Genomic DNA, 17,974 nt, shown 5'->3' with positions numbered 1-17,974 from the left:
GTCTTCTGATTTCTTATTTACCCAATGGCCTGAAGAGAAGAGACAATCTACACTAATGGTATAAGAAATTGTTAGGTATTTTATGTCAGTTTTCCTTAAGTATATCACAGCTTCTATTATGATTGGACATGATCTTATTGTATACTTAGTCTTAAGAGTGATCTCTTTGTCATGAAAAATGTGACATCTGTTGCAGTTTTCTGTTTAAAGCATAGGTAACAAAGTATAAAGGATTTCTCCCCATTATATCCTTTCATCTTTAAAAAATTAAATTAAAAAATGTACAGGACCAAGCACAGGCACTTTCTAAAAATCAAACAAAAATGAAGCCAAACCATAAAATTATTCAATAGTAATAGAAGACAGCTCCAATTTNTGTTTCTACTTAGGACACTGGTCTGTACAGTAATTATTTCTGGCATATATTTGCATTTTAGTCAGATTAAAAGTCTTCTGATTTCTTATTTACCCAATGGCCTGAAGAGAAGAGACAATCTACACTAATGGTATAAGAAATTGTTAGGTATTTTATGTCAGTTTTCCTTAAGTATATCACAGCTTCTATTATGATTGGACATGATCTTATTGTATACTTAGTCTTAAGAGTGATCTCTTTGTCATGAAAAATGTGACATCTGTTGCAGTTTTCTGTTTAAAGCATAGGTAACAAAGTATAAAGGATTTCTCCCCATTATATCCTTTCATCTTTAAAAAATTAAATTAAAAAATGTACAGGACCAAGCACAGGCACTTTCTAAAAATCAAACAAAAATGAAGCCAAACCATAAAATTATTCAATAGTAATAGAAGACAGCTCCAATTTTGGGGGGTCATCTCTAATTGTCTCACTACTGGCACTGGTCTTTGGCTGCTCTGGCATTTCTTCCTCTTTTTCTGTCAGACCACTGAGAGACCCCAAAGGAAAAGTGCTTTCACAATTCTGAGTTGATGAGACCTGTGAAATGACAGGCATTTGGACAGAGGAATTGTTTTCAAAACTGTGTTCTCCAAGCTCGTACTGAACAAGAGTCTCTTCTTGCTCCTGGTTTAAGTAGTCCGGTACTAGGAAATCACTAAATGAGGAGCAAAGGACAAAAAACAAAATTACTTTTCAAAGAAGCATTAAATATAGCAAAGACCTTGCCCTACCAAAATAATACTAAAATTACAAGGAAAGAAAATTTGACTTGCAACATAGGTAATTATCATAGCATTGTTCTTGAGTAAAAACTAAAATAAAGGAGACCAAGCATGAAGTATTTTATATTGCGTATATTTCTACAGCAATTTTATATCCTAGTTGATCATCCTCTCTGAAGTTTCTTATAATCATACCGTATTTCTTTTCAGTTAAAAAAAAAGATCTTTAGGATATTTCTACATTCCAATAAAATGATGAAAATGTTAAACAGGGAATATGAATTTCTATGCTACCCAAAAGTAAAAATACATTTCAAGGCTACAGAGTGAAAAGATAATGAATAATTTTTTTGGAGGAAGAGGGGATATTATAAAAGTACATATAAATATGACTATAAATGTGTTAAGATGTATAAAGGGGGCTGAAGAATGCTTTCAAAACTATATTGGAGGGGGCAGCTGGGTAGCTCAGTGGAGTGAGAGTCAGGCCTAGAGACAGGAGGTCCTAGGTTCAAACCCGGCCTCAGCCACTTCCCAGCTGTGTGACCCTGGGCAAGTCACTTGACCCCCATTGCCCACCCTTACCACTCTTCCACCTATGAGACAATACACCGAAAAGTACAAGGGTTTAAAAAAAAAAAAAAAAGAAGAAAAAAAAACTATATTGGAAAATAAAATCTACATAGCTGGATTTGGAGCAACTATCATAACCTTTTATTTTAGATGAGCCTCCTTGTTTAACTGACAAAAGCTAAGGACCATTACATCAACATATCAAATATCAAAAAAAGAAATTTTTCTTAAAAGAAAAAAAGAAAACTATCCGCATAGCTATTTAAATGCATAAATAAATTTAGTAAACCTAAATGTCAAAGTATCTAAAAAAACTGAGAAAGGCAATATGCTAGCTAAAATTGTTTAAGAATGGAATAGGCTTATTCTTTAGATCAATCTTTGTATTTAAAAAATGTTGCTCCAAAAACGGTGATAGAAAAATATCTGCCTATGAGCAAATTAAGGGAGGAATGTCTAACTGCATGAACAATAGATGGAGAATCAACTTCTGTATATGTTGATTTCACAACTATTTGTGAAGAGCAGGGATTTTGAACATTTTTACCTACCAAAAAAAGTGAAAAAAAAAAAGGCTACATAAACCATTTCTTCTGGTTATTAGTACTCAAAATAGAAAATTAAGGAATCTATAAAAAGAATACTATATTTTACTTAAGCGATTTTATAAAAAATTGCATGGCAGTCAATATCATAAATGATACTTTAAAAAGATATGAAAATTGTTTCTAACAGTACTTAGATGGATCAGTAAAATACATTCTCACTCTAAAAACAATTGTGTTTGAATAGCAAATTATTTTAAGAGGCGTATTTTCCAATTTAAAAAGACGTCCATGTTATGGCACAGTTTTTAAAAACATTTTGCCAGTAGAGACACAGTCTAAAAATACTACCTTTATGAAAATACAAAATGGATTCTATCACTGTATCCATTTAAACAACTATAACTATAAAAATTTTATAATTATTTATTAGATAGAATTTATTAGATTATATAGAGTTGGCTAGAAAGAAAAGCACCTAGGCTAATCTGATTTTACTGCTTGAGTCTCCATTTGCTAGACAAAAGAGGCTATCAGGAAAGTCAAAAGGGACACTCCAGCTTTCTAGCCAAAGACGAGGCAAAGTATAACTTTTGAGTGAGATGCCAATACCTATATCTCAGCTTCTTACTTTTCTAGGTGAATTCTACATAAAAATCCAATTCTAAAAAGCTCTTAGGCAATAAACATAAGGTCTTCAGGCATACTTGGATTTAGTAATATACTACCCTAGTAGAAAAATCTAAAGTCAAGTCATGTTCAGACTGTGGGGTGTAAGATATAAGAAAGAATCATGAACTAATTCTCTAAACAAAATTTTCAATCAGATTCTAATGCCAATTTTTTAAGCAGTAGTAAAAGTGGTGGCAGCAGTGGTGGTATTGGCAGTGGTGGTGTTGGTGGTAGTCATAACAGTAGCAACTAGCATTTGTATAAGTGCTTCAAAGGTTTCAAAGCAATTAATAAATATTATCTCATTTTATTCTCATAAGAACTAACTGAGAGGAAGCTGCCAGATGATCAGATGAAGAAATTGAACAAAAAATAAAAATTAATTAAATAAAAGTTAAGTGACAATATCAAGGCTATAGTTAGTAAGTGAATAAGGCAGGATCTGAACTCATGTCCAATGTTTAATCTGTAGCATTATCTAGTTGCTTATGCAAATTTCATTACGAGAGATACATTTTGACCTCTAAAAATCATTATTTCAGAATCTATAATTGTTTTAAATATTTTTTCAACTTTAGTTAACCAAATCTTTCGTCAGTTCTAAACTAAGGAAATTTTGCTATTAGGCATAACTTTTTTCATGATTGGATATTTTTGTATCTGATCATTTATCAGTAATAAAAAAAAAGTACAGTGAGAATCTAGTTAGGTTCAAACATTTATACAATTTATAAATTTTGAGAAAGTTTTAAGATGTTAAGAAGGGAGACTAGGCATGTAACACAAAAGAACCATAATTATTTACTCTTATTAGAATCTTATTTCTAGTTTAGAGAAAACTGAACACATACAGTTAATGTCCTATAGTATAACAATCATAAAGATATAAAAAATTCAGTTTACCAATTTAAAGGACAGTTAAAACTTGGACCCTGTATCTTTTTAAAGCTATAAGAAAGTTATACCCCCTAAATAAGATCGTTTTGCTTTCAGTTAAAAAAGACCTTTGTTAACAAATAGAACACTGCCAAAAAACCAAAATCCTTTTATAAATTTGAAAGTTTTATAAACTTGAAAGTTATGAATGTTACAATGCTTATTAGCAATTAGGCTATGAGCAGTTTTCATTAAGTACTAAAAAAAAAAAAAAGGAAAATAGAAATTTAACTTTTCTGAAAATGATTATTTACCTAAAGGAGAAAGATAAAAGAAGGATGAGGGGACATCATTGATCTTGTAGAAATGAGTAAAAAAGGGAATAAATGCAATTGATCGACTACAGTTTGTTCCAAAGTTCCTCTAGAAAAAACATTCCATTTGACAAAAATATTCTGAGCTTAAAAAACAAAAACTAAAGAAAATGGCAAAAAATCTATTCCTACCCAACGTGTCTGAAATAATTCATTATAGTTCATTATGCAGATGTTAATATTATGGAATTGCTTTAACTTTCTTTACTTTAAAAATAACATTAAAGCGTTCTGATACTATGAAAAAAGTCAATAGTGAGCACATAAAAAATGTAAACAATTCAGAAGTGATCAGAGTATGGACAGTGGAATGAGGGTAAGAGTGAATGTGATTGCAGTTAGCTGGCAACCTGATAAAAAGCACAGCAGGCTGCCCTGAAAGTAGGAAGAGAAAGTTTAGAAAAGCAGTTTCCCTGGTTAGATTTTTGTTGTGCACCTCACCTGCTCTGGAAGTAGTTTGCTAGCTCTGACGCTTCATGGTTCAGACTCCTCAGGTGCACGATTAAATTTCCAGAGTTGGTGAACATGGCGCCACAAGTTTTGCACTCGTAAATCCGAGGCTTGCGGATAATGTGCCGGGAAACCCGCATGTGGTGTTTATATTCCCCGAAGGAAGTGAAAGTGGCACTACATATCTGGCACCGGAAACAGCGTTTACCTTCGTGCTTTAGGCGATGCATCTTTAGCGAGTAAGCCCGGGTGAACTTTTTCCCACAGCGGTCACACTGAAATGGTTTAATGCCTGTGGAGAAGAATATTGATTCTATGAAAGAAGTAATTTTTGGAGCAGAAATGAAACATTTAAAAAATGTGTCTTTGCTGCCACATGAAACTTGAATAAGCAAAATTAGCAAAAAAAATTATTTAGAATATTTCAGAAACAAAAGCCAGAATATTGATGCATGCCACTCTTGCTGCTCATGGTAAAAATCAAACAATTATTGCTATGAGGCTTCAAAGAACAGGTTTCAATGTGAGGATAAGGTATATTGTATTGTGATACTGTCAAAATATTTTTTAAAAATTCATGACAAAGACATTATGGCAAACTTATTAAATTTGCAGGTAAAATAAAGCTGATAATACAATAAATGATAGAAACAAAATCCAAAATCTCTCTCCAAGATACTATTAAGTCAAACTTATAAGATGAACTAGGATAAACGTAAAATCCCCTATTTGTTTTAAAACATTCAATTATACAAGCATTATGTTAAGGCAGAAGATGCCACATAACAGTTCTAAAACTAAAACAAAACTCAAGGGTTAATAGCAATTACTATAATAGACTCATAATTAAAAAGAGATCTAATATTTACATTATATTTTCTTCACAAAAAAAATGGGTAAATATAGTGTACATAAAAACGAGAGGTGATAATCCTGTTAAACTTTTTTTTTTTTTCAAACTGAGTTTAGTTCTAGGTACTATGTTTTAAAAAGGAAAGCTGACGGATATTCTAGAAAGCTAGGCTGATGATGAGACTTTAAAATTTGACATATAAGGTCTGATTGAAAGAACTGGAAATGCTTGGTTTGGGGAAAAAGGAAGTCTCGGAAAGTCCATGAATTAGATGGTAGTTTGGTATCAATGGTGGCTCTGTTATAGAAGAGGGAGAGAATTTGTTTTACTTGACCCTCAAAGAAAAAGCTACAAAGAACTTTGGGAAGAAGCTTTAGAAAAGCAAAATTTTGTCTCCACACAAGAAAAAAAAGAATTCTCAATTATTAAAAAATGGAATGTGTTGCTTTAGGAAGTAGTGTGTTTCTCATCAACTGGAGGTTGTTTCTTGCCCCTCAATCAATAAGTAGGATACAAATATAAAAGTGAATTTGCCTAGGCACTCACTGAGCTTATATTATATTGGAGAACTAGAGCACATGTGCAAGATATATACAAAACCAATACAAGGTAACAGGTAGGGGGAGTCCCAATGACCGGGGCATTAGGAAAGCCTTTTTTTTGGTGTGTGCTTGATTTCTCTTCTACAAAATGACTCATATGGAAAATGTTTTACATTATTGTAAAATCTATCAGTTTGATTCTTGGGGAGGTAGAAGGAGGGAGGGAGGAAAAAGGAGAATTTGGCTCAAAGAGTAAAAAAAAAACCTCAAAGATTAAAAATTATTTTCATGTAATTGAGAAAAAAATAAAGTATTAAAAAAACCTGAAGATCTTCAAGTGGAAGGATACTATCTAGGGTATAATGTTTCCGGTAGGGGTGGTATGAATGATCTCTGGGTTTCTTCCAGCTCTTTTGTCTCTTTAGACTACTTTATTTAAAGCCCAGAAACGCCAAGCTTCTGTATAATCAAAAACATTTTCCATACAACTCCACACTTATTTTAAGGCTGGGCAAATAAATAACTGAATTATTTTAAGCAAGTCAAATAAATTTTAAATGATTTTTTCAAACTTATTTTCATGTCTGATAGATTAGAAAAGCTAATATTACCTGAGTGGATAAGCATGTGCTGCTTAAGGTTCTGAATGCGGGTGAATCTGACCCCACAAGTTGGACACTGAAAAGGTCTATCTGGACCATTTGGACTTGGTCGTTCTGTGCTGCTGGTAGAAGGAGCAATGTAGAGTTGGTAGGGGTACTGAACATTTTCCAATCTAAAAAACAAACAAAAAACCAAGAACCACAAAAGGCATCCACATTTTCATTTTAAGGCTGAGCAAATAGATAACTGAATTATTTTAAGCAATTCAAATAAATTTTAAATGATTTTTTCAAACATATTTCCATGATCGATATATTAGAAAACACAAAAGAAGTAGACACTAGGAATGAAGAATGTCCTGAATTATTAAACTTGGATCTAAAATCACAGAATAATATATACAAAGTTTGACGCTTTCATTCCTTTAATTTTAATAATCCTTGAATCAGATATTTCTCAGATGAACAATAGTATTTATCTTACTAAAGCTTTATACATGCCTTTAGTTAGATTCTTCAGTCTTTTTGTCTCCTTAAAATGTAAGCTTTTGGGGGCAGTGAGGTTGCTCAGTGAATAGAGAGCCAGGCCTGGAGACAGGAGATCCTAACTTCAAATCTGATTTCAGACACTCCTTGCCTGTATGACCCTGAGTGTCACTTAACTCCAATTGCTTAGCCCTGAACATTCTAAGACAGATAGTAAGGGTTTTTATTTAAAAAAAAAATAGAATGTAAACTTAAGAGCAGATATTTGTTTTTAACTTTTTATTACTGGTGCTTAACACAGTGTCTGGCAAAAGATAAGTACTTAATTAGATGCTAGATGAACTGATGAATGGATACTTTATCTGCTCAGTTTCTATCAGTTTTGGACACATGAAACAATACAATTTAGAGATAATCAATGTGTAATTTTGAAAAGATAAAAGCATTTTATAGAAATTAGCATTTCTTCTTATCATTTGTCAGTTTTTCCAACAAAATGGAATATAACTGATTTCTACATCAACTAATAAGATTACATGAATTTTATAAATACCAACAAAAAGCACAACCATGTTTTGATAAAGCACATTATCAAAAGAGATAATGCTCTTTAAATGAACCCTTGGGCTAAAGTGGAAAAATTATTTAGGAGTACTTATAGCAAGTCTTCCTATCTGAAAAGTTATATTTCTTGCCCTAGCATTAGAATAAAGAAAAACATTTAACATGTGATGTTGGTACTTCCATAGGGAGTACAAATTCTCTATTAAAAAAATTTGCTGATAAATATGAAGAACTGCACAGGATCAGAAAGCATGGATGGATAGATTAGTAGCTGCTGGAATGAGTACAAGTGGAAGAAACCACAGCATCCTACTAAGTTTGTACTTACCGATCTTCATCATCTGCATGAGTATTAGTGCTGGAGGTGCTCTGAAGTGTAGGTAGTCCTTCAGTGACTCCTTCATCTACTGAGCCTATAAAGAAAAGATGAAGCCCATTGGATATACAACCCGATTTTCAAAGGAAGAAAAATTCAATGGGTTACTTGTAAGCAATTTCTTACTTAAAAGTCTGAAATAGGCTACTACCTAAGGCCTTAATTCAATGAAATAAATATTTATTAATATGTCTACTGAGTGTAAGGTGCTAGTTAGTAACAACTGACATTCTTATTACTGTGTTTTAATGCAATGACAAATAGACTCTGCAACGGCAGAATCTTTGTGATTAAAATACAATGGTAGACTGCTGTGCTTTGAGTTTTATGTCTCTTTTTAAAAGTTGTTTTACCTTTTCCCTCACTAAGCTAGCATTTCTTGCTGTTGCCAGTATGTCTCCTCTAGCAGTTTCCCATTTGGCTTTTAATCTGCTATGGACTGAGAAAACAGAAAACCATGATTACCAATGTTGTGTTTAAAACATGTACGAACAGGCTCTCACTGAGGGCCTGAAAAGCCTCTCCTATACAAAAAGTTCATGAACTTCAGTGTAGAAAATGACATCTATTTTGGTTGTTCAAAGATCAGTTCCATACTTCCTGGTTTTTGGTTGTGTTCCAGCTAGCTGCAATCAACAGAAAAGCATTGCCGGTATAAGTGAAATGCTATTAAATTTCACACACAAACAAAACTACTCAATGTAAAGTTTTAGCTCAGACATTTCTTAGGTTCTGCTACAACTGCTTCTTTTCCTAAGCAGAGTCAGGGTAGGTCTGCTATGATGCTTGTAAGGAAGAGATGAATATATTTTAGCAACTTCTTTTAGCTATGAATTAGCTTAGCATTGTTTTTAGTTATGAATGAGCTATTAGAATCAGTATATCTAATTTTACTGAAAAAAGACTTCAAAACACTGCATCATTTTGAACTCTCTCCCTTACTTATCCCCTTTTTCAATCTTGTCTAATTCTTGGTCCTTATATAGTTCCTACAGAGTCAAGAGATGATGAATGGTCAAAAAGTAGAAACATTCTGTTTTTATAGGCATATCTACATTTAATGCCCCAGAAGTCAGAAATAAATATCATTCTGAGCTGATTTAGTTCAGAAAAAGGAAACCCAGCATAAAATCAGGGCATCTGTAAACCATAACTACACAATCAATACCATTTATACACTCATCAACAGAGCAGACTGAGATGATAAAAAAAAAAAACAAAAACTACATTAGTAAGGCTTAGAATTCAATTAAACTCAACAGAGCCATATTAGATCAGTAGATAATACTTTAATGAAATAGCATTTTTATAAAATATCAAAACAAAAATTTTCTTGATTACTCAAAGCATTTACTGCTAGGAATAGGAGTGGAATTCAGACAACTGTCTTCTTGTGAACAAGAGAGCTAGGTCAAGGAGAAAAATTTGCTTTACAAGGGAAGAGTAAAGTAGCTCAACAAAGAGTGCTATCAGGTAGCCTGGTTTAGGCTAAACTTCACTTCCTAGTTTTATGATTATTCTGTCCTGTTTATCTTTCCTAATTCTGTAGAATGTAATGTTGTATGTCTTCCCTTTCTTTAGTAGCTCTAGGGAAGCTCCAGCTCTTTTTCACCACCACCCTTGTTATAACCCACCTTACCAATCTGACTCATGGCAGTTGTTAATTAAACATAAAATGGTTTTTCTGGGATTAAACTCATTTTCACATTATTACCTTTGCCTCAAGGATGAGGTTGAATGGTAAAAGAGGAACTGTTAACTCTTCTTAACTACATTCATTACACACAAGTTATTTATACTCAATAATAGTAGTACATTATCTGTACATTATCTTATTCAACCCGCTCAACAAATCTATGAGGTACTATATGCATTTTATAATAACATGAAAGGATTTGCCCCTGGTTATATATAACTATTAAATGTCAGGGGTGGCATCTGAACTCGGGTTAACTCCAAAGTCTTTTTGTATTAAAACAAAAAACAAACAAAAAAGCCCTTACCATCAGTAGTGAATCAATCAAGTGTACTGGTTCCAAGGAAAAAAAGATAGGCACTAGAGGTTAAGAAAGTTGCCCAGGATCACACAGATAGGAAGTATCCGAGGTTAGGTTTGAACCCAGGATCTCCTGTCTCTAAGTCTGGCTCTCAATCCATTGAACCACACTAGTAGCTCTCTTACTTTCTGTCTTAGTAACAACTCTAAGACAGAAAGACAAGAGCTAGAAAAATATAGAGTTAACAAGGCTAAGTGACTTGCCCAGGATCACAAAGAAGTGTCTGAGGCTAGATTTAAACTGAGGTCCCAACTCTAATCACTGCACCACCTAACTGTCCTTCCAAATTATCTTCAGATGAAATATTTGTATATGCTGAGCCTGATGGTCTAGGAATTCAAAACAGTTCAAATTTAGTTATATATTTTTCTGTCTTAAGCTAGAAGAGATAATTATTTGATTTTAAAGGCATCCTCATATAAGGCAAAGGTAAATAAAAGGTATCATGGTTTGAAACAGATGTCATAATAAATTCCAAGGATAATCCGAATTGTTTCACTGTAGTAGAATTTCAGATAATTACTTTGTTAGAAATTACATTTCTAGTACAATTCTAATCACTTAAGCTCAATAAATACCTCTAAGAGCCCTCCTTGACTTCTCTCTTCCTTGTTCCTTGTGTTCAGTCACCAAGATGCCGGTTAGACCCCATCTAGACATCGGCTAGACTCTGGCCAGAAGCAGGCTATATCCAGGCTAGACAATATCTTGACCCCAGCTAGAAGCTATCTATACTCTGGCTAGATTCCGACTAGAAGCCATCTATACCCTGGCTAGACTCCGACTAGACTCCGGCTAGACCCCGTCTAGACTCTGGCTGGAAGCAGGCTATATCCAGGCTAGATTATAATATCTTAACCCCAGCTAGAAGCCTTCTATACCCTGGCTAGATTCCAACTAGACGCTGGCTAGACCCCATCTAGACGCCGGCTATACTCTAGCTAGAAGCAGGCTATATCCAGGATAGAAAATATCTTGACCCCAGATAGAAGCCATCTATACCCTGGCTAGATTCTGACTAGAAGACGTCTAGACCCTGGCTAGCAATTCTTTCTCTAGTGAATTTTAATACTAAACCAATGGTTTCTGGTCAGTCCTTTTTTGATCATAACTCCATCTCTGAGTTTCCCTAACAGTACACTTTTGGAATGCAGATCAAAGCATACTGTTTTTCACTTTAGTTTGTGTTTTTATTTTGGGTTAATATGGAAGCATGTTTTGTATGATAATACATGTAAAACTCACATCAAATAACAGTAACAAATATCCTCCCCAATAACAGTACACTTCTATGGCTCTTTCTCTAAACTTAAGCATCGTTTTTTTCAATATACTTTGTTGGCTCATTTTTCATGTCTATTCTCTTTCAAGGGGTGTCTTGGGTCTTCTCTCCCTAGACTCTCGGTTGAACTATTAACTCCCATAGGTTCAATTATCATCTCTATACAAATGACTCCCATATCTACATATCAGCTTCCATTATCTCTCCAAAACTACAACTCCATATCACTACCTATCTGTGGGACATGTTCATATTATTTTATAGTCACCTCAAACAAAAACAGAGCTCATTTCCTTTGCTCTTCCAAAACTATCTTTGTAACTATTCTAAAATTTGCTATTTCTGTCAATGATATTTGTAATCTAAATTTGTAATCTAAAACTTATTACTGCAGACTCTGCATTCTCTATTTCCCATACACAATGAGTTGATATCTTGTTGATTCCATATCTAAGACTCATACCCTGTTCTGTCCACTCATACAGGTGTCACCGTGGTTTAGGACCTTATCACCTTTCAACTTAACTACTGCAAAAAGCGATTTTATTTATTAAGTATCTATTATGTGTGTGCAAGGTAACGTGCAAGGTTCTGAGAATGACAAAAATGAACAAACTGAACCGGTTCTAAGAGAATTTACAATTTAATTTATGTAGACGATAATGAGATTATTATTGAGGTTATATATTATTATTTTGATAATGAGGTTATATTAGAGTGGTAGCAATGGGAACAGAGAAGATGGGAAAGATGTGAGAGAAACCTGAGACCAAATCAATCTGATTTGATGGATAAGGAAGATAAGAATCAAAAATAACAAGATTTTGAAAAAAGGCAACTTGGAAAATGATGACACTATGTACTCCAAAGGGGTCAAAGAAAGATCAGAAGTTACATGATAAAATAGTCACAAAGGCATTTTTAATAAAACACTGGAAAGAAAGTGGGTACCCATCACTATGGTAATGGTTGGGCAAAATGTGGTACATGAATGAATGGAATAGAATACTACTAAGAAATAATGAATATGAGGGATTTAGGAAAGCAGGGGAATTTTATATTAAGTGATTTAGAGTGAAGAAAGCAAAATGTGTCCTTTTATAACTTCAACTCCTTATTCCTAGTTTTGGCCTCTGAGGTCAAAAATAAGATTAATCTCTTTCTTGCACAATAGTACTTCAAATATTTGAAGGCAATTTTTATGTTTTCTCTTCCTTAGGGGTTAAAATTTCCTTCATCTGATTTTTTTGGCCTTTTAGTCTTTAAGGCCATACCACTGTTTCCTTCTTTGGAACTAAAGACTATTACAGATATAGTATGATCAGGGTAGAATATATGAAGAAATGATCATCTATATACTATGTTTCTATTAATAAAGTCTAGAAGAGCATTAGCTTTTTTTGGACTATCATACATATCGCTGATTTATAACTTGTAACTCATTAAAATTCCTAGATCATTTTCAAGGTGATGGTTGTCTAGTGATATTTTTCCAATGTTTTGTGAAATAGGCTTTTGGAAAACAAGCATAGACTTGTACACTTGCATGTATTAAACTTATCCAATTAGATTCAGTCTCAATTTAATCTTTTGAGATCTTTGTGGATCCCAAATGTTAATAATCATGTTAGCTATTTCCCCTAGTTTTCTATCACCAGCAAATCTGACAAATATGTCTTTTTGTACAGGACTAAGTTCAGTTCACTAAGAGTTTAGGAAACAGAATCCAGATATCGGGTGAAAAATCTGAATTAAAGATATAATTATGAGAATCTAATAGTACTTTGCACAGGATGAACAATTAATATGTGCTGAATTAAAATTAGGTCAACCATTTGATAATGGAACATATGGAAATAAAATAAATTGTTAAGGGAAAGAAAGCAGCAGGACCAGGGACAGAATGCTGGGGATCTTTCTTGTGTAAGGTGTCAGGAAGAAGAACTAAGAAAGAATTTAAAAAGTAGGAAGAAATCTTAAAAAACCACAGGACAATAATTATCAATGGAATTAAAAGGTAAAGAGGTTAAATGTGCACTAAGAAAAGTCAGATTGATATGAAAGTAGAAAGGTTATTGGTGATGTTTCAGTAGCCATAGGGACAAAATCAATATTGGTAATTAAAAAAAAATGGAGGGCCTGGAGGGCCTGGGCATAGAGATTAAACAAACAAACAACAACAACAAAAAACACAGAAATCCTTGGGTGAATAAATAAGCTGTGATTTTTGGCATAGGAAATCCTCAATTTTGAGAACACTCCCCAAATACTTCAACCTGTTTAAGAGTTGCTAAATCTTTAGGAGTTGCCTGAGGTACACAGAGGTTTTGTGTCTTGCTTAGTAACATCACTTGTTCAGTATTTGAACCTAGGTCTTCCTTTCTCCAAGCCTGGAATTCTTTCTGCTTTGTCATGCAAAATATATATTTTGAACCAAATTCCCAAATAGGATGCTTAAAGGATGACTAATGATGAAAATCTCAGAAATTAAAATGATTAATTCCTCAGTCCTCATTTTCCTTGGGCTCTCTTTTACTGTTTGCCTCTCTCTTCTAATCCCTATCTGGGCCAACTATCATTTTTTTATGCATATCTTATCACCAAGTCCTAGGAAATTGTTTATAATAGCTATTATATATCCACATTGTCCTTTCTAATTTTACTGCTCCCACTCCAGTTCAGGTCTTTTACCATCTTACAGATGGACTTTTGTTTTTCTAATTAGTTCTAAATAATGATGCCAAATTATCCTCACATTATTCTTCTGTTTCAAAGGGGAGGAAGGGGGGAAGGACAGATAAGGTAGAAACAATTAAGATTATTACTTTATAGAAAAAAGCCCCAAATTCTGAAGTCCAGTAATAAGGTCCTTTGTAATCTATTCCCTACCTTTCTTTTCAGCCTTATTTTACACTACTCCCTCAAAAGAACTTTCTACTCTGGTCAACCTGTTTTACTCTCATCATCCATAATCTATTTCATTAACTTGGTAATTAATCAGTTTTCTGATATTTTTTGTATCTTATACTACCTTTGCATTCTCTGCAACTTAGAGAACAGTACATGGCACATAGTCACTCTGGGTTAAAATTCGCATTTATGTAATTTACTAATCATAAAACTTTGGGCAAATCTTTAACACTTCCTCATCTGAAAAATGAGGTTAACTGGACAAAACATACTGAAAAGAACTTTAGAAATCTAAATCTATGGTCCCATAAGGAAGACGTTTTTTAAAAGCCCTATTAAAGACTTGCTGGAAATTTTTTTCATGCTTGAACCTCAATGTTACTTCCTGTCTACTATCTACTAGTATTCCATTGGAAGTCATTCATTTGTACTTTTTTTACAATATCAAATACATAAAAAATACAACTTACAGCGACCTGGTCATTAACAAAAAGATAAAATCCCATAAATTCCCAAAATATATGACAATGAAGGGTACTGTCAACAACTATAGTATTACAATACATAAAAATACAAAAGACATTATACCTATAGAGGAAGACTGGGGACTAATTAGAAGATCCTCCTGAACTTGCTCACTTCCTGGCACTGTCTGCTGATCACTCAGGGAACTCTGAGATGCACTGACAGGCTGGGATACTTCCTCATGAACTTCCTCATCACTTAACCTTTCCACTTTGACCCGTACATCTTCTTCAGTAACCAGAGGCAAATTAGCCTTTGTACTCTCACATGTCATATAATCAGTCATTCTTCTAGCTGACTCAGATGGGCCTGGCAGTTCTAAAGTCCTGGGATTTTCTACCTGCTTAACCTTCTCTGACTGAAGCCTTCGATCAATTCCAAATGGAAAAGTCCAGGGAAAAGATAAGGAAGAGTCAACTGGTTGATTTCTAGGCTCTGAATAGGAAGCTGAAGAATTTAGCACTTGGGGAGAACTTGTCTGTGTGCTACACTTAAGTGGACTTTCAGGAGACATAACTATGTAGCTTTTACGCTTTCTCCGGGACTCTCGGCAGACAGGAATGGTCCTTTCTACCACACTGCATTCTGAAGACACTGGAGAAAGACTACCATCTCGAGAGGTAAAATTGCAGTTAGAATTGTTTTCTTGCCCAGCATCTAGGCCCTTTTCTTGTTGGTTGTTGGGTGTATTCCATAAAATGCTTGATTTCATGAACTCTGAGCAGGTGCTGGCAACACTAAACATTTGCATATAGCTGGCTGCAGCCAGGACATCAATAATATTTTCTGTGTTAATTGACAGAGTTGCTGTATAAGCATACTCCAAAAGGGGTATAAATCCAGTGACTGTCACATGATGCAAATCCAATACATTCTTGCTGTCATCCTCTGCTTGGCCAACAAGTTTGGTGCGAAAGAAATCACTGCAAGCTGCCAGTACCACCTTGTGAGCCCGAAAGATTTTGTCCTGGACACGAATAGTGATATCACAGAAATGTCCATCATTTCGAAGCATATTTAACTTTCCAAGCATCTCCTGGCTGTGGGAAGGGGAACTATGAGTAAATGTTTTCACACCCATCTTTTCCTTCCTCTTCTATAGATGCTCTTCAGTGATGCAAATGAATCAGAAATGTCCTAAAAGATATACAAATAAAATATTAATGGCTATTTTAAACTGTTTTATAAAAATTCAAAGTGATTTGGGTAATTTTCATATGACCTCTATGCTACCAACAAGAGATGACAGATTACATTATCAGAGCTGGTTCAAGGTCTAACTAGACAGCCCTGGGTGTTTTCTATTTTTGAGCCAATTTAGAGAAGTTTTCTGGGAATTTGTGAAGCATAAAAAATGGTCCCATGAAGTATACATTTTAAATCAGCTACAACAGAAGATCAAGAATATTCTTGTAATCAAAACAACTCTGAGGTAACGACTCACACCTAGCAGATTAGCCAAAATGACAGCAAAGGAAAGTAATAACTGTTGGACGGGATGTGGCAAAATTGGGATATTAATGCATTGCTGGTAGAGTTGTGAAGTGATCCAACCATTCTGGATGGCAATTTGGAATTATGCCCAAAGAGCTCTAAAAGACTGCCTGCCCTTTGATCCAGCTATACCATTGCTAGGTTTATACTCCCCAAAGAGATCATAGGGAAAAAGACTTGTACAAAAATATTTATAGCTGCGCGAGGTGGTGGCAAAAAATTGGAAAACAAGGGGATGCCCTTAGACTGGGGAATGGCTGAACAAATTGTGGTATCTGTTGGTGATGGAATACTATTGTGCTCAAAGGAGTAATGAACTGGAGGAATTCTATGTGAACTGGAATGACCTCCAGGAATTGATGCAGAGTGAAAGGAGTAGATGCAGGAGAACATCATACACAGAGATGGATACACTGTGGTACAATTGAACGTAATGGACTTCTCTGCCAGCAGCAATGCAATGATCCAGAACAATTCTTAGGGACTTATGAGAAAGAACGCTATCCACATTCAGAGGAAGAACTGTGGGAGAAACACAGGGAAAAAACAACTGCTTGAACACTTGGGTTGATGGGGATATGATTTGGGATGTAGATTCTAAAGGACCACCCCAATGGTCTACTTCTATAATATAGAAATAGATCTTGATCAATGATACATGTAAAACTCAGCAGAATTTTGTGTCGGCTATAGGGAGTGTGAGGGGGAGGGAAAGAATATGAATCATGTAACCAGGGAACGGAGTGCAACCTTATATCTTTTCTAAGAAACTTGGCCATTATAACTTCTGAATATTATTTCAATTGTTGTTCTTTCCACTTGTGGTGTTATATATTCAAGGTATGTATTGTTTTCCTGATTCTATATACTTTGTATCAGTTCATGTTTTCCCATATTCATTGTTTTTTTAATAATATTATTGTACATTTCATTCATGTATCATAATTTATTTGGGCCATTCTCCAATGAATGGTCATCAACATTTCTAATACTCTATTAGAAGAAGTGTTGCTACAGGTATTTTGATTTAAATAAAGTGTCTCTTTTTGTCATTGACCTTGGGATATGTGTCTAGCATTTTTGACATTTTCTCCCCATAATTTCTAATTTTTCAGAATGGCCACACCAATTTTCAGTTCCTACACTCATCTTCCTATAATCCCTCCAATATTATATAATTGGCAATAATTTGCAATTTTTCTTCTGAGAATTGTTCATATCCTCTGACCATTTATCGACTGGCAACTGGATTTTGCTCTTATATAGGACAAATGTCTATATACCTTGAATATAGACCCCCCCCAAAATATTAGATACAAAAAATTTTCCCAGTTGACTACTTTCCTTCTTGTCATAGTTGCAATGATTTTGATTTATGTAAAAAAAAAATAATTTAAATTCCATGAAACGAAAACTATGTATTTTATCTTTTGTAACTATTCCTCTGTTTTTTGGTTAAGAATTCATTTACTAGCCATAGCTGTAAAAGGTACATGATCTCAATTTTCTCATTTTTATAATACATTTTGAGTTTATAATGGTATATGTAGTAGTTGGTCTAGACCTAATTTTTACTGCCACAAAATGATCAGTGATATAGAGAAAAGTATTCTCTAAGATTAGGGTCCTTAAGTTTTTTTGTGTCACTGGACC

General features: G+C 34.1%; 1 protein-coding gene across 2 annotated transcripts; it reads right to left on the bottom strand.

The window, feature by feature from the left end:
• Window positions 1-396: 396 nt before the first annotated feature.
• ZBTB44 (zinc finger and BTB domain containing 44) lies at window positions 397-15,908 on the bottom strand. 2 transcript variants are annotated; one of them, XM_044666162.1, is made up of 5 exons: window positions 14,891-15,908; window positions 8,006-8,090; window positions 6,637-6,800; window positions 4,622-4,922; window positions 397-1,073 (listed from the first exon to the last, which is right to left on the bottom strand). In XM_044666162.1, exons 1-5 carry the CDS (start codon window positions 15,906-15,908, stop codon window positions 791-793), a joined length of 1,851 nt encoding a protein of 616 aa, XP_044522097.1. In that variant the 3' UTR covers window positions 397-790. The 2 variants fall into 2 exon arrangements, with proteins under 2 accessions (XP_044522097.1, XP_044522098.1); XM_044666163.1 differs by having other exon boundaries at window positions 6,637-6,746.
• Between the last annotated feature and the right edge of the window lie 2,066 nt (window positions 15,909-17,974).

The sequence above is a fragment of the Gracilinanus agilis genome, chromosome 3 (assembly GCF_016433145.1).
Source record: "Gracilinanus agilis isolate LMUSP501 chromosome 3, AgileGrace, whole genome shotgun sequence".
Taxonomy (NCBI): domain Eukaryota; kingdom Metazoa; phylum Chordata; class Mammalia; order Didelphimorphia; family Didelphidae; genus Gracilinanus; species Gracilinanus agilis.
The sequence above is the reverse complement of the archived record's forward strand: the minus strand, read 5'-3'. Positions and strand labels throughout refer to the sequence as shown.

Coding starts and splice junctions, on each gene's coding strand:
- ZBTB44 (XM_044666162.1), bottom strand. CDS start 15,908: ATGGGTGTGAAAACATTTACTCATAGTTCCCCTTCCCACAGCCAGGAG. Junction 8,091..14,890: donor TCCCCAGTCTTCCTCTATAG/GTATAATGTCTT, acceptor TTTTCTTTATAG/GCTCAGTAGATGAAGGAGTC. Junction 6,801..8,005: donor CATGCAGATGATGAAGATCG/GTAAGTACAAAC, acceptor TTTGTTTTTTAG/ATTGGAAAATGTTCAGTACC.